We start from the raw sequence: 19,472 nt of genomic DNA on the forward strand, positions 1-19,472 counted from the left end.
ATTCTCTCCATATCGCCTGTTTCCAGGGGATTTAAGAAATCTTTGCCCTGCTGTTTATTGCAGGGCTTGCTCCAGCCTCTCAATAGATCCTTTCCCCACTACACAGCTGTATCACTGAAAGTCCCATATTTTTGTGGTCTCATACCACATCATACTGTGGGCTAAGTGTCCATAAAACTTGTGATGGATCTGACCTTGAACAATGGAAAGCATAATCGGATATGTCAATCACATATATTAAACTGATCAAAAGCAGCCTGTTTTAAGGATTCTGGCTTCTCAGTACTTTTGGCTTTGCCTGTGACCTGAAGAAAGAATCTAGCAAACCCCAACCTGCCTTTGTAGAACTTCCCTGTTTTCCCTACAACTGCCATCCTGCCCATTTCCATTCCCTAAAAAAAAAAAAAAAAAAAAAAAAGAAAAAAGAAAAAAGTAATGATAAAGAGACTGACCCACTGGCATACTGTTCTGCTGCTAGCTTGTACTAATTGACCCTGTCTTGATTGAGTCCCAGAGTGGTTGTTATCCACTAGCTTTACTCCTCTCACTCCGCAACAACGCCAGGAAGAACAGATGCTCTGCGATCAGTCAAGCACTGCCAGTTTTATTCTCTGCCTGGCAATGTGGACTAGAAGCGCCAAGGTTGCAAGACCATGGTTGCATTATAATGCTTTAGTTTGCCAATTAAATTTCACAATCTGACTTACAATTCCAAAGCCCTGAAACTTTAAAAACATATGGGGTTTCCTTAATTCATCTGGAGAGATAAAAGAACAGCTGAAATTACTTGTATTTAGAAATTTAACAAGAAATCATAAAAGAACAGATCATGTACGGAAATGCAAAATGAAGATATCGATGCTAAGGTTTTTTGCAACTATACTCATTTAAAGAGAAATCTATTCAGGGTTGTCTTTTCAGATTGTCAGATTAAAAAAGCCACACAGCATTTGCTGCTAACCCATAATTACAGATTATTATAGAATACAAAAGATGCCAGGCATAAAAAGCTACTACAATTCACTACACTGTAATAGAACATGCAGTGAAAGTTAATTTTGGCAAATGCTTTAAATATTAGCTTTACATAATATGTATAGGTGAGACTGTAATTAGGACAGAATGAATCCTTCGAAGCCTCTTTCATTCTGACCCAGCAGATGATTACTTTTTACTAATAAGACCACAGCCATTTGACAAAAAGCCAACTATAGTACCTTGCTTCATTCTTCAGTAAATTTAATAATTACAGCTCCTCCTGCCAATAGTTCTCAAATCAGACTTGTTCAATCCAATACTGAGCTTATTAGGGGACAGCTCTATGTTTAGAATTCTTTGGCCAAAAAAGTACTTGAGGATGATGAAGCATGCCTTAGACAAGGGCACAATGATTAGCCATTTTCTCTACATAAAAAACAGCACGTAGTCACTACAGACCACAAAATCACCTGCTGTTAGCACACAGCTGCTACAAAGAGCTGCTGCATTTATCTGGTCCTTAATACCTTTAAGGAAGCCTAAATGGAACAACTTAATATGGAGGGAGAATAGCACTACACAGAGTTTCTGGTATCAGTATTAACCTCATCTTTTTCAATTTTCTTCCCAAAGTAGCCATTTGATATTGACTAGACACATATGCTACTCCTCTGCAGCTTAGAGTCTTTATTTTTATTTTTAAGTTGTGAAGCAAATGTTAATTTCTGTGGCTTTTAAGTTTCTAAGCAGATGAGAGAAATTTATTATTTTTTTTTTTAGATAACTGTAGTTTTAGTGTAAATAGATCGACAACACATTACGATGGGCTATGACAATGAACAGAAAGCTTTCAATATTACAAGCTCACAAAGGAAAAAGTCCAAAATATTCTTAGAGAAAATTAAGAAAAAATAAATTTATTTACTGAAATTAAAATGACAAGCAACATTTATCCACACTGCAGTACTTAACACTTTTCAGTGACAGACAGAGCACAGAAGAATCCATACCAAATCGATCTTTATGTTGTTCAGAAGAGACTTATTTCAGTTAATCGAACAATAATTGCTCAAAATTATATTAGCTCATTCCATACTAATGGTTCTTACCTACTGTCTAGGTACAATTTAAAACTTATGCTTTATACCAACACTTCAATACTAGAAACCAAGACAAAATTTTTTTGAAAGAAAATGTACTTAGATAATTTGACAAACCTTCAGTGACTGGCTGAAGTTTAGAAGACCTCTCTGAGTCTGGAGAATGCAGTGGTTCTGGCTCCTTCAAGCTTTCTAAATGCATAAAAGGATCGTAATCCACACATGCCAAATCAGAAAGACTTAAAGGAAAATATTTAGGGTTGCTAAAACACTGAGACCCATAGACACATCCGTGCAGAACCTACAACAAAACCAGAATTTCATTACATTAACTACTGAAATTTCTACTTGATAGTTTTATAAGAAATGAATTTTATTTTTATTTAAATTTTTAATTTTTTTTTTAAAAACAGCTAGGCAGGACAATATGGAAAATTTTTGTTGTTTATTGTTTACAAAAACAAACCCTGGTCTGTAAAGAAAATTGTCAAGACAGCATCAACACTGAAATGGAATTTAATAATAAAGAAACAAGAAACAAAAAATACAACAAATCACTAAGCTACCCTTATTTATAGATCTCCTATCTTATTTAATTATATATGCTAGGTCTAAGCTGCTGGAGGTTTTAATCCCCTTCCCTTGTGAAAAAACAAAAAACAAAAACTACAACCTATCTTTGTTCTGTGTCCCTAAAGACAGTAATTATAACTTAGTGCTTTTTATTTTGCTTATTGCTAAATAAAATTCCTTGGTATATAGAAGGTACATCCTCCTGTCTTAAAATGTATAGCTGGTCTACAACACAAGCATCTGCTATTGATGTGTCATGCAAAAATGAACTTGGTTACACATCACAAAATGTAAACCAAAATCAGCAATTCCAAATATACCAAAGATCAAACAGTTACAGTAAAATGTAGAAGAACTAAGACAGCACTCCACATTTCAGTAGTAGAATCGAGGTCAGCTTACAAAAAACTTAGGTCTTCATTTTCATGAAAACAGACACTAAATCCATACACAGAAATCCTCATTTAGCAAGTAAAGAAACATGTACCTTATATATACAGTTAAGAACGGATCTTTCAGTCTTATCATTTTCTGCTCCTGTAGCATGAAGAGGCTGCAGCAAGGTCTTTAATGGCAAGGCCATTATCCAGTCCAATAAGCACAGAAGTAAAGAAACCACCAACTGGAACAAACACTTTCAATTAAAAATCAATTAAACCAGCACCTGCTACTTCACATTTATCACTGCATTTTACTTCTCTATTTTACTTTGTTTTTTTCAATTTGGTAGAGTCACCATTATTCAGTAATGGCAGGTCACACTAGTTTAAAAGCCATTGTATCTTCAAAACCTACAGCACCAGTGAAAATTTAGGCTACTGAGGTTACGTAGCAACAAACATCCAGACAGTTTCTCATCGTGGTGAGTCTGTGAGCAGATACTGTGCTGAGGAGAATATCCATGCTTTAAAAACGGATTTGCAGGGTGCTGTTTTCAGAGCACACAGGTACAAAAAGGCTGATCTACCATTCTGCATGCAAACCTCACTGTAAAGTGAATCAAGGATTATGCAAAATTGAACTATTTCAGCTGCATTTAGTGCTGTATAAAAACTCAGAGTTTTCTTCACAACATGTCAATAATGCTATGCAGCACCAAGTATCATCTGAAAGAAATCAAACTGCTGTCTTGGAGGCTACTCAGTCAGCAAAAGAACCAACTCCCTCTAGGGGACATTTTTGAAGACTGTAGAATAGAATTAGATTGAGAGACATATACACACCAGATTATTAATAACTTACTGGTTTCAAATAATTATTTTTAATTTTTAAAACTTAACTGTGGAAGAAACAATTCAGTGAATAGCTGCAAGATTCTCTAAAGTATTTCCCAAGTTAAATAAAAGTCTTTCAGAAAAAATCCACTTTATTTACTAATAAAAGACATATAAACGTCATACTCATTTCCCATAATACAAGTTTGTCTCTCAGAAACACCACATAATAAGCCTAATGATGAAGAGTTCTGAGTATTTTTTACATTAAACCAATTTTTAAGAAACCCATTAGAACTACTTTGTCAAACTAGGTAAGCAAATTTTTTAATGATATTTGACATACAACAATCAGCATTAGCTGATTGGAAATTTCTCCCATTATAGGAAGCATCCTCAAGTGGAAAGCTGACTAGCTTGGCACAGCACAGTAGCCTGCAACAGCCCGTAACTTCTTGCAAACGGATACAAGAGGCAAACCGGAGCTCTGGAGGCCAAAATGAGTAACAGATCAGTGCAAGCTGCTGTGGGAATGTGTAGTCCAGAGCTCTGCCAGCGACAAACTGGACCAAAGTGCTCAAGTTTAAATGATCACTAAGTCCCTCAGTCCTAGAGCAAAGCCAAATAATTCAAGAGACACAGCTCTCAGGAGGCAGAAAGTACTACTGAGAGTATGAGGTAAAGAAAGAGCCCATCTTAGCTAGGGGAGTCAGACCCATTGAAAATACAAAAAGATAGCAATCATTTTGAAGGACTGCAACAATCAAATTCACCTGAACTTTATAGGCTATCTTTCTCAAGAATGTACTTACAATGGAAAGAGCAAAAAATCATGACCTTGTATGTGTTTTGCAATGTACTTGGAGTTGAAAATATATTTTTACTGTAAGACAAGTTTGAAAAGGCTAGATTACTTTGCTTTAAGTTTACAGAGGGTAAGGAAAAAGAAGACTCATTATTAAAAACAATGAATCTCAAGTAATTTTAAATGCGTATTTTCCCACAAATACTCCAGAAATTCACTAGCATAAACAATATAGCTGTAATTCTGGAAAGACTATATTGTATTATACTTAAAAAGCTGAATCCTTGCTTTAAAACACAACTTAGAACTCATAATAAAGTTATGTCATACACCTTTGTAATTAAACTGACACACTAAAAAGAAATAAAAAATATTTACCCTCTTGTCCTGTTCATAAGAGGAAGCTTCCGTACTGGGCAGCAGATGTGTAATAGTTGCTATCAGAATCTGGGGAAAATACAGTGTGGTTTCTTTAAAAATATAATCTAAATATTAAAGTTTAAAATAGATTTTTAAGCAGGTAAATGTGACATAAAACTAGATTCATGGTTAAATTCTGTAAAAATTATTTTGAGGCAAATAACCATATTCCTTGCTGTGTTTTTTTTTTCTCTTTTAATACAACCCTTTTAATTGTGTTTCACAGAAGAAGGAATTCACTGAAGGAATACGTTCTGCTTGTCTGATGTAGGTGCATTAAGAGCAATGAAATTATACAGCTATGACAAATATTCAGGCAGGAAGAAAACTCAATTCAACATATCTATAGCGTGCAGGATGTGGGTTTGTGTATGGGGCTATCTGAGCTCCAATAGTTCTTAGAACTACTAGAATTTGGAAACACCCTGCCTCTTGAGCAACGTGTCTTCAGAGGAGCAGGGAAAGGCTTGCTACACTTCTTAAGAAGCTTCCACACAATTAACTTTCCAGTTACCTGGAAGACCTCTGTAATTTATCTCTGATTCAGACTCACAGAGGCTATACTCTGCTTCCTTGTTATTTAAAGTGTATTCAAAATAACGATTTTTGATTTATACTGAAACTCTTTAATGCACATAAAATACAACTGCAGATCCATATTTTAAGTAATTGCTTTCTCACTAAACTTAAATAAACATATTTGAAGATATTTAATATTGAAAAAAATCTGAACTTTATTGACAACATTCTCACGTAAATAATGACAGTTATACCTGAGAAAAAGTAAGGATGATATATGCATTTTACATTTTAATACTGAAGTCATCAAGTAATGTGATGTGAATCCCTACTGCTAATATTAGGTAAGATTATGTTTATACTAATTTAACATTCTGTGAAACAGACTTGCCAATATTCTCATATTTTAATTTCAGGGAACTACATTCTACTAGAGCATTAAAAATATTAAAAATCTGAAATTTTTGATTTACTTACTTGAATAATTCTTACAGGTGAATCAGCTTGATACACTTGAAGTCTATGTACATAATGTATCAGCATGTTCAGCATACTGCAGGCAACTTGAGCTACTGTTTTATTTGGAAACTAGAAAAGAGAACACAGTAACAATGACTACGTGATTTTGCATAAAAGCACATTAGGTGGTAAGGAATTTCAGTGGCAGTTTTGTACCTATAGCTCCTTATGTTCCAGGAACATAAGGAACACAATAAAAGAGGAAGAGAACTAAAATTTTATAAAATTTGAAAGGAATTATTTTAGACACAAACAATGTCAGCAGCTAGCATCAACAGTTTGGGACAGACCAGCAGTGAGTGGCCCACAATGAGATAAAGGGGAAAGGAGTTTCCTGATTTCAGACCTGTTAGTGCAGTATCATGAAGCCCGGAAATAAAAAATTGAGTTCTCATTACTTTCATAACTATTAACACGTGACTGCAAAAAACCCACAAAACCCCAAGGAACCAATTCTGAAATCAAGAGATCTTTGTTGAGGACCAAGGGAGGTGAACAGCCATGTATCCAAGTATACAGTACTAACAGGGAGACTAACTGTTTTATGCTAGCGACTGGCGTGTACAGCATTTCTCTGAATGGAAATGAATGCACCTTGGCTTCTGTGCTTAATTGCTGTTCTCTGTTATTTTTAAAATGCAGGGGAAAGTTACTGCACTGGAGCCTGCCTTCAACAGCTAGTAAAATGCGTAAGTTACTGCGCTGGTCAAATCAGAAGTGAATGCATTTGTACAACTAGACCCCAGACTTGGAAGTGGACTTACACACTGCCCTACAATTCTAAGTGAGAAGGCAAAGAAAGGAAGAGACAGAAATACACTTTCCTCAATTGTTAATGCACAGGATGTGTAATTGAGGCTTTCCCCTTCATTGCACTTGCTTTGAAACATAAAGCTGTGCACCAAACAGCAAGCACAAAGTGAATTTTACATGTGAATTTTACTCATCTAGGACATGAAAACCTTGCACATCTGAGCTAACTAACAACAAATTTGAGCTTGAGTGAGAACCCAAGAAAAATTAAACTGAAAGCGTAACAACTTCATTGCAGAACATGAGCTCAAATCCAGATTGCTGGAAATATCCTTACAACCTTGCAGGAAAACCCCAGGGTCATTGGAGAGGACAAAAAGTGTGGACAAACCAGAGCAGCTCAACATGGAGTATCCAGATCACTAAATTTAAGACAAAATTACCTGAGAAAAAAAGCCTGGAGACTTTTCAGAGACTTTGAATAATCAGCAGTTCATCACTTAAAAACAGAGAGCATTTTATCCCCCCTCCTTTTTTTTTTTTTTAAAGATAATTGGGCTCCAAAATGAAGAGGAGTGAATGATTTTTAGGGGTGGCTTATGCAAACTAGTTAACCCCTTTCTGTTCTCTGGTTATTTTTTTTTAAGAGAGGGAAAATTCAGTAGAGACACAAATTTCACAGAAAGGCTGAAGAGTATAAAGCAATAAATATAAATCTTGTGCACTCAAGGTTTCTTATTCATGGGAAGAGCACCAGGAAGGAAGTTTTGATCAAGAATACGGGGACTGGCCCAAACAGATCAAACCCTTCATGTGCTTCAGAAACCCAGTATAGTGAATGTATCGCATTTCAAAAGAATGCATGGACACTTTAGAACAGTCATAGAACTGTGTGTCCTGGACATACATTTTCTTGAACTCAAGCAGAACACTGAGTTTATGCTGGATAGCAAAACATTCACCCCTTCCTAGTCTGCTGATTTGTTCTGACTTCTTTTCCAAGAGCCTTCAGAGTCATCACAAAGGTGACTGTGTGATGCTACAAACATTTCACCTGCTGTCCTCTGTCTCTGGAAAATGCTGTATGTATAAAGCATAAGAATTCACTACTTTGATATTTTATATTTAGCAGTGTAACTGTAGACATAATTTTTTAAAAGTTACTTGATGGGAGGTGGGGGAAAAGCAGCTTTCAATGAACTGGCACTCTGCCTTGTACCTAACGCTCAGGGTTCTTCTCAGAAGCGTAGTCTTTCAACACTTCAGCTTTGCAAGGATCCATTGCTTTCTGGATGTTACACTGGTAGTATAACTTTGTTAATACCTGCAGACAACCTATGTTTAGCACTTATTCAACTAAGCCTGAACAAAATTTTGTGATGTATCTGAAGCATTTCTGAGTGGAGCAGTTGTGAGATGCAAGGGTCTGGGTGGCTGGTTAGGATCCCTTGTGCTTAGACTTCAGCAGAGGTTAACACAAATACAGCAGTATTGCCAAACTGCTGGCAGAAGCACCAGTGGCATTCAGAGCAAGCTGGTGGACTACAGTTCTGAATATGCTTCTGTATGTCAGAAATAGGCATATAGCTGCTGCTAACATTTCTATTCAATGTTATTTGCTCAATTGTACTTATGAGTAAGTTGGACTAGGTCTATAGCGCCTTATCCATTCGTTTCTCCTGAAAATAATAATCCACTCTGGGAGTTCAAATCTCCATCTAGTTGGAAGCCAGGAGATTGCTTAGGTAACAAATTAGAGCTAATCTGTTCCTCTCATGATATATTTATGAACTCTTCTTTTCATGATTAAACTTGATTGCGAAAGGATACCACTGCTCCAAATAGCAGAAAAGCCGACATGCTCTGAATGCTCTTGCCAACACAAAGCAAAGCAGAAATACGAAGATCTTTGTCTTCCATTCAAGAAGTAATTTATGTTTAATATAAATGAGACACAAGTAATTGGCTTAATAAATACATCAAAGAAAAACAGGAAAAATCACAATGAATGTCAGGATTAAAAATAGTTCAAACTCTGATAAATTGCAGAAGATAAAACCACCATTTGCCTAATACCAAACTTGCACAGGAACTTGATAAAACACACTAGTTAAGGGATATTAAAGAGCAAGAGAAAAACGCTGGAAGAGAGTGTTAGCGAAGTTGCAAAGGATGAATGTGATTTTGCAAAACAGGAAATTGCAATTTAGAGTCTAATACTAAAAGCCCTGCAGCTACCCATTTTAGACATAGACTCAAATCCTGCTTCACAGGATGTGATCAGCTGATTTGCTAAGATATTTTTCAGATTCCTGTTGCTGAAAAGAAAGAATAGTTAATCCCCAGCATCTGACACAAGCCAATGTACAACAGGTGTACATCCTGATTTTTATCAATGTGTATATACAGAAAGACTTGATTATTCATTTAATTTTGATGTAAACAAAGAGCATGTGGAAAGGTTCTGAAAACAAACTGGAAAATATTTAAAAGTTGAAGATACTGTTCATGAACATGCAAGCTTGAAAAATGCTAGAAAATAAGTATTTTTAATAATATTCTAATTATTACATAAAATATGAATAAATATGACAAAGATTTGCAAAAAAGTAGGAAAACAAAAAAATTAAAGAAGGGTAAAGATCTCCTTAGACACAGTTCAGAAGTCCACCACTTAAACTGAATTCAGTCTTTTGTAAGGATTGAATATGAGACTATGAAGTAAAGATGATAAAATGTGATCATGACTTGGAAAAGGCAAAGCATCTTTACATGTGAAGGCAATATATATTATAAAAGTGTTAAGTCTCACCTTTAAAGAAACACAAATCACATTCAATGCTTCCTTGATCTGAGGATGATGTGATTCATGAACTAGCTCCTCACAGATCCAAATACCAAGGCTGCAAAGAGCAACACACCTGTAAAACAATGAAACAATGTTGGAGAATAAATTATTACGAAACATGCTACAAGAATATGCAATTATTATGATTCCTGATATGTCTTGCTGAAATCTAACAAATATATTTTCAATATTTTAAAAAGAACTCCACAAAAACCTTTATAATGCTGTAACCTATTTAAAAGTTAGCAAGTACCCTGCTGAAGGCATGGAAAAGACAGAGGAAGCACCCTTCTGAGCAACTGAAAAATCCAAGAGAACTCCTGCATCCCTATATGCTTTTTGGATTAAAAATACTACCCGAAATCAATGTATGGGAAATCTGTATATATTTTTCTTAAGACAAGGTAAAAAAATATGGTGGGATGTTCCTCCTCCCCAGCATGAGATTTTGCTTGTATTTGTTTAGAGCTTCTGACAAGAGGGAGGAATGTTATTTGTTAATATATATTTACATTTTTTTAGACTGACAATAAACAAAGATGTATAGAGGAGGGGTAAATGAATGCTAGAGACATTAGACATATTGTGATTATATACTTTACCTTCCACTATTGTGTCTTCATTTAAAATCAGGAAATAGGAGAAAAGTATAAAGGTAAATGGATGAAATTTGTTCAGAAACATTAAGGAGCTAGCTTAAGCAATCTCCAAATGTTCGTAATTATCTTCGAGAACACAGACTGCAAAATATTTCATAAACAACTTCAAAATTCAAAATGCTCTGGATAAAATTGGACAGCAATCCAAAATTAACAAGGTGAAAGCTGGTCATGGGAACTGCAAAGCATTACAGCTGGGAAGGAAAAATCATACACAGAATCAAAACAGAAGTGGCTACAAAGTTTGTGATGTAAAAAAATATTTTAAGGCTACTCAGAATCATGAAACTACTAACAGGTAGCAAAAATACATATTGGAATTAGTGCTATGTGGTAGCGTAAATAAGATTGTCAAGCCATCCTGTTTTGTACATTGTTACTGAAAACTCAATTGCAAAACTGCCTCCGTTACATTTTGATTAATGCAATTTAAGAATAAAGACAAATATAAGTGACTCTAGGAAAAGAGTGACGAAAACAATAAACAACTTTGGGAAATACTGCATGTGGATGAAAAGTTGAAGGGTGCACTAAGTCTAGATCACAATCACGGAAGGACATGATAAGAAATCTTCTGACATGCAGTAAGTCACTGAATAATTTGATTTCCAGTAGAAAAGATTTTTCCTGTATAGTGGTCATAAACTGAACCTGACTGTAAAAATTATGTAAGTATTGGAACAGTCCATCTAAAATTTTTGTAACTCTTCTTTAAGAAAATTTTCAGGACTGTTTAGGCAAGCTGCCTTACTGCCAGGAACATTTTAAACACACTCCAGCCTCAGGGGAGGAGAAACAATCTACACTTCCGTTACTTCCATTATATGCGTTTCAATCTATTTTGAACAAAATAAGAACATAGCATGGATTTCACAATAAATGTAGACAGGTTGTGTAAGCCGTCTCAGAAAATAAACCTTTATGATACAGAAGAATAGACAAATCTAAGTTTGTGTTACTATTTAAATTTTCATCATCTAGTGAGAACCATTCCACATCCGATGACACACTGAGATGCAAAATATCCAGTAGTCTGTAAGGTTTCAACTAAGAACATCAGTTTTGTTATTATTCAGAGTAGTCTCTGAAAAGACACTGTAATATGGCTACAATGTTGTTATTAAAGAATCACAGACTAACAGCACAAGCAGAAGAGACGAATACCGAGTTAGGCAACCTATCACTTCTTTTTCAGACTGTTAGCAGCAGGAGAGGTATTTGATTAATACAGTTAATTTTTCCAAACAGAGATCCAAGTAGATCATATTTCAGATAACTGATTTCCCTGAAGCCCAGCTGGGTCAAGTATGTAATGAAACGCAAAACATTGAGCCTCTGTGGAAGAGATAAGGAATAAAGATTTATAGCTTGGGTTAACAGTTAACACCACTCAGACTTGCTAGAGATATACAAAGCTATGTACCTCAATTTCAAGAAATCTAAATTCTCTCCCAGGAAACTGCAAAGAGAAATTAAGCCTCTACTAGTGGCTGAGCCAACATGGCAAAAACATGATGCAGATACTAAATATGACCTCTGACAGTAACTGAGGTGAACTCCGTATTGCTGTGAAGCAGATAGTATGACAGAAGTTATTACCAAAAAAGACTGCGGATAAACTGCCAGTGAGCAGTGAGGCAACCAAGCTTCAGGAGCTGTGGGATCATCATTATCTCCACAATGAAGACATAAACCTTCTGTCTCCCAGATGAAGGAGAAGAGCACAGGTAACCCAAAGAGACACTGGGAACCTATTCCTTTTTTTAGTCTTCATTTAATATTATTATTACACACTGCAGTCCAACTTTGCATTTTGGGGCCAGCATATCTCAGAAAGACTGGGCAGGCACATGTGCCTCTGCTCCTGTAAACACACCCCTCACAGCCATACAGGATATGGGGACATGCAGCATGCTCCCTTCCAGCTCACAGCCACACTGCCAGAACTGAAGATGCTAATGCTGTGTGCTTCAGTGCCACAGGATCAGTATATTCTGAACCAACACATTTCAACCACCTTTTTCAAAAGCAAAATGGAGAGTGTAATGCTTTTTAGAATTCAGTTTTGCAAAAGAAAATGAAAAATGAAATTAAAATTATCTCAGAACATTCCTTCTGTCCCCTGTGTTGAGAGATACTACCACCTAAAGCAAGGAACAGATAAGTGAGCCAATGGAAACTGCTCTTGGTTTTTCAGCAAAACATTTTAAGGTTAAGTGAGCTGATCTTTCCAGTAACATTTTTCAGGCATACAGATCTAGTATTTTGCATTTGTCAAGTGACAATAAATTAGTTGAGCATATATAAACACTCTACCCAAATATATAAGGCACACAGGAATGCTTTTCCTTGGTAGGCATTACAGATTCCCGTTTCAATCCTATATGCAGGACTCTGTAACCGAAAGCCTCTGGGCATGGGTAAAGAGGAACAAAATCCTAAACAAATTAAGAAATGCAAAAGAACACTGGTTCTATCCAGTAACTATCCTTTCTAAAGTTCTGTATTAGATGGAGACCCTTAGGTTTAAGCATCAGAGAACTCACTCCCAGTTTAATGCTTAGCTCAGTATTTTCTGCTTCTTTTTCCATACCTTGGATTATTTCTTATGTTCAGATTAAATTGCAGGGTGCATTAAAAAATAACCATACCTCTTTAATAAATAATCTTGTCCTTCATCAAAGTAAAAAATGACTCTCTAGTATGCAAAATCAGGGTAGGCTGAGAAAGCATACAGCTTACACCCTTACCCATATTTACATCCTTTCCCATCAGTCACTATCAGAGAAAGAATACTGGGCTCAACCAGAATTTGTTCTGACACGTGTATGTTCTTTTAATATCTCTATTTACAAAAGAATTTGAATTCACGTGGTAGACCATACTTTTGATAGTGGTGAAGAAAACAATGAATAAAAGACATAAACTTTAAGTTCTCTAATATATCCACTTCAAAATGGTATAATAAAGAAAAGAAGCTACTGATTTAGAAGCTCTGTTTGCATGACATACCGTGCAGGACCAGATGGTTCTTCTCTTGCTGAACTTAACATAGTTTTAATTATAAGTTCCTAAAACAAAGAGGAAAATATGTATTGCTTTACTAAGAACTCCATTACATGAAGCATCTGAAAATTAGAACTTTATGATAGTACACACAGGCATGTTGCTTAGCTGAGTCTCTAGGTTTGTGGTCAGATTGTTTATTTACCGCTACTCCAAGCTTCTAGTCTACCTCAGATGCTCATTATTGTGCTACCCCCAAGAATACCTCACAGGTTATTGTTCTAATTTCTGCTGATGAACCATTTATCCAACTCTTGTCAACGTATTTCCATAAAATATCAAGGGTAAACAAAACCAACAACTCCCTAAGGCTAACTTTGCTAAATAGTGCTGAAGAACAGAATGAATTTATTAGTCTAAGTATTTTTTCAAAATTATGTTGGATTAAAATGTCTTTGGAAGTGGCTGCAGAACAAGTGACTACAGTACCTTAAGAATGATGTCAAGAAGAATTTTGTCTCAACTGTAGTGAAATGTCCCTAAAGCTTAGGTTGCTCTCAATAAAGCTCAAGAAAAAGCCATTATACAATAGAAATGAGAAAGAAGGAATTCAAAATTAGTCTCCAAAAGGGAGCAAAGCATACAGCAGCTTCCAAGCTATCATTTGCCTCTAATCTGATATAGTTTGGAAACTTATGGGGAGAGCCTTTCTTAGACATAGCAATCATACCTGACACACATACAGCAATTAAACACAAAAACTGAGCTCTGCCCAGTTGCAGTACACTGACACACTACTCAGCTCTGTGTTAAGATAGAGAAGATAATGTCTCCATTAATCTTTGTTTTTTGCCTAAGAGAACATCCTGATATATAGAGGTTTTCTAAACCTGACAAATTTTGCCAATTGTGAATTATCAATGGATTAAATATTTGGACCTCTCCATCTCCTCATCTGAGTTGATCAAATCTGTGAGACCTGCACATCAGTGAGGTAACTCATCCTTTCCTTTTACAATCACACAGAAACACTTTATTATTAAGTTAATAGCAATTACAAAGTATGTTTACTACTATGAAGTTTGACAAGATTTCATGTGATCTTAAGCCTTATAATCTACTTGAAATTATTTCTGGAAAAAAATAGAATCTTAAAATTTTAGTTATTATTTCCTGTAAAAACATCATTATTAAACATATACTCGATAGCTGAATACTAGTCAAATATTCTTAATATTCCTACCTTAACATCTGTAAACTGTGACACAGCAATGTCAGGAATGTTAGGGTGAAGAGCTGGCAGTTCATGATATAAATTGGGAAAACAGACTAGAGATCCCAAAAGAACTTGTGCTTCAACTCTTGGTGCCTAAAAGAAAAAAAAATGGGGAGAAATACATATTCTTACTGCAATCAGGAAGCTGACATATCTAGCTGCCTTAAACAAGAATAATGGCTGAAACTCTACACAGCTATTTCCTTTCTCTTTCTGTAAATTCTTACAGCTGAGGAAACCTAGACCACAGTCCCATGAGACTGCTACTCATGCACACGCCCTGGTCCCATTTGCCAAGATGGACAGAAGGAAACAGAGAAATTGTTAGGACTACAGATAAATGACTGAGCTGCTAACTAGGCTTAGGTCTTACATTCTGCTAATTCATCAGGATGTAGAAAACAGGACATGACACGAGTCATTGCTGGACATGACGGGTAACAGCCCAAGATGTTGACAAAGGCTTCCAACAGTACTTTGAGGGAGGGTGGATTTTATTTGGTTAAAGTGGGAATTATGTGAGAAACAGTCAAAACTCATAGACAATTAAAGGGGAGTATTAGGGAGCTTTGAGGGTGTATAGTCATGCAAGGCAAACAGCACCCAGGTACTGTATGAGGCTGAAGTTGCCTGGATAGCAATATCAGAAAACTGTTCAAATAGTGCTAACACTAGCAGATTTGAGTTCTCAAACGTGACCAGTCATTGCATAGCAGAGATATGGATTAATAAATACATTTTAAAAATAAAGGTAGAGTCAGATGGACACTAATTTTAAAACATTTTAAAGCACAGATAAATGGCAGTCAATTCTGAAAACTCTGAAGTAAAGACTCTGCTTCAGCAGTAATTTTTGCATTCCTCACATATTTTCTGGAGAGGACTTGCCCATGTAGTGTTCTAGAATAAACCTCTGACAGCATGGGTATTTGCTAACCATTAAATTGAATTCTGGGGTCAAGTTAACATCCTGGTCAAGGAAATATACTGCTAAGTTTTCTCTCAAATCCTTTCCATTCATACACAAATTAGAATTAACTGATAGCTACTTACATTGAGAAAAGAAGAAGCTGCCACTCTTCCTGCTGCTACAATGAAATCCATAATGAGCATGGTGGCACCAGGCAAACCAAGTGAAAAGAACTGAGGAGAGCAGTGCTTGATGATTGTATTGACAATATCCTTGCAGAAGGAAAAGGAAGAAAAGAAAAACAAGAGTATGAACAAGATGAACAATGAATAAAAAAAAGGCAGCTAATTACTAAAGGTAGAAAGTAAAAATGGAAGAAAGCAAATGCATTGTGGCAATTAAGACACTCATTACAGAGCAGAGTAGCATAAAAAGATAAATTCCTTAAGTACACTCATATTAATGTAAACAAACTGATATATTAAATAGATCCATCTAAGCTTGGACAGTATTGTACAAGGTCAGTACCAGGACACATTTTATATTCATTTATACTTAGCTTTTAAAGTTCTACGGATGATTAACCATTCATTTAAATATGTACAAAAGAAATGCAGATAGCCAGGTATTAGACCTCCATGTTTAATCCTCTCCAAGTATCATCTGACTGTAACTTTAAAAACTGTATTACACTCTTCCATATATCGCTATGTAACCAAAATACAAAGAAAAAATTACAATTGTTATGTAACACCTCTGCTATATAGTTATACAACGCAGATTATGTTCTTGTAGACTTAGTGAGGAAGCTTTTAAAATTAATATAAAAAATGCAATTTCTTAAGAACTATTAGAAAAAAGTATAAAATGTTTTAATCCTGAAAAAACATCCCAAGTTCAGAGAAAGGCAAAAAAATAACCCTTTTTCTCCTTCAAATAGCAGTGATATTCAATAAAATGGCAGTATGCCATAAGATTTGCAATACAAGAAAAGCAGTGTAAACTGGTTGTTAAGAGGAGAGAAACTGGAGGTCTGTCCTATCCATAGACATCTGTGGAATAATTTTGGACTAGGACTAGTTCTATTTTGCCCAGTTAATGAAAACTTTGATGAATGAATCTTTGATCTCCCTATGCTTCTAACTGCTCCTCAAAGAAAATCACAAAACCAACTGTTTCACACTTCTGATGCAAGCCTTTAAGAGTGTTTAAGCCATACAGTATTTTCAGACTTGGTCATATTAAAACCTATGAAAAAGATCTACTCCCACTGATTAGATACACTCAGTATGCCTCACTTTGCTGGTTCCTGTACTTGCTGTATGAACTACTCCAATGCAGTTAGAACAATTTACTTTCCCACTAGCTAAACTGTTAAATCAAGGAGCAAGTAAGAACTATAGACCTTAAGAATCTGCTTCCTCCTCTTTCTTGCATGCTTCAATCTGTAACATACAATCGGTAAAAAATGAAAGAGCACCTTCTCTGCTCTCATGTTTGTTTAAAATGGACTCAAAAAAAAAATCCCATTTCCGATTACAACCAAAGGCAATTTATCAAAGTTTAGAAAAAGTATCAAGCACATAACTGTTTTCAAATCACTCAGTTGAAAATCCATTCAGCATTTCTGATAAAACCATTTTATTATTAAAGTTTGTATTAACCTGAATTTTGTAATTGAACTTACTTGATCAACATGAAGAAGTCCACAGTGCATTATATTGTAGAAATGAGTTAAAAAATCCCTGTTTGGAGAAACATCTTGTCTTCGTTTCATTGTCTTACAAATGAGTTTATAAGCGTGTAGCTTCCCTTGTTTGTATTTATCGGTCAGCATTGTTGCCTACAGTATTAGAATGATATTTATTATTAATAACTCAAAAAATTAAATAAAAAAACCCTCTCTGCCTACATGAACTTTTATTTCTGTTTCACTATTCAGTGCTCAAATTTACCTTGAACAGCCATGGTGTTAGAATTCTAAGTGGTGGAATTAAAACTGGTGGAGATGGTGAAGTTAGGTTATCAGTTGATATACCAAGATTGTCTCTTATCTGCAATTATTAAAAACACACAAAGACAAATATTTAAGGAACATATATAAAGTGTTGGGTTTTTTTTCTTCTGAAAAATCCTGCCCTATAAGGTCAGGTTGGAGAAGAGGTTCAGTTCTTTTACCTTGGCCAGATTCTGCCATAGTTCACACAGGTAATCAAAAACCTGAGCATGAATCTCTGGATCCATGATGCTGTTGACATCTCCCAAAATTCCTAGCATTCGCCTCCACATCACAGTAGCAACATCTGCATGCCACCCTGTAAGTGTTCCCCCAGCCATCACACTGCAACATTCTGAGGGGAATTCACTAGTTTCTGTAATGGAAGAAAAAAGTATAGTGAGACCTACTTCTCCAGCAAATGTAACAGCTATATCACAACTTTTCTTGCATAGCTTTCTTAAAACCAAAAGAGAGATCCAGCTTTCAGAGTAAGGTATTTCTTACCCATTCAGCCATCTCAACACCAGATTTAACTATACGTCAATTATCAAACTCTGTAGAGGAAGAATTCTCCTGTGTCATATATTCTTTCCATAAATAGCATCTAAGGTCACTGCTGGAGCCCTAATATGGATCTGATGGACCTAATAAGTCCACTCCATTTCTAACTGCTGCCTTACATTCTTTGGAGTCAATGAACATCCAGAACTCCACTTGCCTGCTTCCATGTAAATTTACATTTCAAGTTTACATTTTTCCTAATAAAACAGAAACACAACTTTCCTTAGAATCTATTATAAATGTATTTTATTGCAAATTAAAGAGAAAGGCAAGAATAAACTTGCCTCTGGCTGCTGTTCTTTAAGCAGTAAATTTGGATGATTGGAGAGGCAACATTCAGTAAGATAGCACCACAATCTAACCCTCACCTAGCTCTCTACACATCAGTGTTATACGACTAAATGTTCTTTTTTGTGTGGAAGATGAATAAGTTCATAGAATCATAGAATAGTTAGGGTTGGAAAGGACCTTAAGATCACCTAGTTCCAATCCCCCTGCCATGGGCAGGGACACCTCCCACTAAACCATGTCACCCAAGGCTCTGTCCAACCTGGCCTTGAACACCACCAGGCATGGAGCATTCAGAACTTCCACAGGCAACCCATTCCAGTGCCTCACCACCCTCATAGCAAATCTAGTTGTCCAAATCTAGTTTGTCCATACAAAGAAAACTCTGACAGATAACCATGACTAAAGTCTACTCCACTCACACTTAATTAGCTAAACAGCGACACAAAACTACCTAACAAGCCACAGTTTCAAAGCAGCAAGCATCCCACATCTCCTTTCTGCCCCTCTCAGATTTTCAAAACACCTCAGCATCAGAATTTGCTGAGATTTTCAGAAAATCTCACAGCTCCCACAGGCATACAAAGTCAAAATTAAATCTGCACTCAGCCTAATCACATAGCCTCTTCTTGTGAAGTTCTGGACCACTGTGGTAGAGACACTAATGGTTTCTAGGCTGTAGATATCAAAGTGCAAAGCAAACTGATGATATTTCTGCCCATCAGTAGGCTGCCTCAAGCAAAATAGTCTGAAATATAGATCAGATATTCTTCTTTTTCCATGAGACCAAATATGGGAGAAATGGGAACTTTGCATTTACAAAGTGAACACAGTCTAGAATTCAATAGCTGACATAGTTGAAGTAATTATAAATTTGTTTAAATATGAAAGGGAAATGAACAAAACTTCCAAGAAAAAATCATAACATTACTTTAAAATTATGTCTTATCATTTGTAAATCAATAACAAAACAGGCCATGGCAGGGCCACATACTAAATTAAGCTGCCATGACTCTAAGCATCAAAAAGAACAATTATAAACGT

At 35.7% G+C, this 19,472-nt stretch overlaps 1 protein-coding gene across 3 annotated transcripts in view; it reads right to left on the reverse strand.

Annotated features, from left to right (window-relative positions):
* Positions 1–19,472, reverse strand: part of RALGAPA1 (Ral GTPase activating protein catalytic subunit alpha 1) — a 130,261-nt gene that overhangs the window by 53,054 nt on the left and 57,735 nt on the right. For all 3 annotated transcript variants that reach the window (XM_061463525.1, XM_061463526.1, XM_061463527.1), the window contains 11 exons: positions 17,759–17,952; positions 17,536–17,634; positions 17,268–17,423; positions 15,724–15,852; positions 14,638–14,763; positions 13,401–13,459; positions 9,694–9,802; positions 6,087–6,197; positions 5,049–5,117; positions 3,139–3,273; positions 2,196–2,379 (listed from right to left, as the gene is read on the reverse strand). In XM_061463525.1, coding sequence (XP_061319509.1) covers positions 2,196–2,379; positions 3,139–3,273; positions 5,049–5,117; positions 6,087–6,197; positions 9,694–9,802; positions 13,401–13,459; positions 14,638–14,763; positions 15,724–15,852; positions 17,268–17,423; positions 17,536–17,634; positions 17,759–17,952 — 1,371 coding nt within the window. The remainder of the gene's footprint in view (positions 1–2,195; positions 2,380–3,138; positions 3,274–5,048; positions 5,118–6,086; positions 6,198–9,693; positions 9,803–13,400; positions 13,460–14,637; positions 14,764–15,723; positions 15,853–17,267; positions 17,424–17,535; positions 17,635–17,758; positions 17,953–19,472) is intronic.

This window comes from Pezoporus flaviventris, unplaced genomic scaffold (genome assembly GCF_033815535.1).
Source record: "Pezoporus flaviventris isolate CSIRO_AGI_PZ_B2104156 unplaced genomic scaffold, CSIRO_AGI_Pfla_v1 ptg000036l, whole genome shotgun sequence".
Lineage (NCBI taxonomy): Eukaryota > Metazoa > Chordata > Aves > Psittaciformes > Psittacidae > Pezoporus > Pezoporus flaviventris.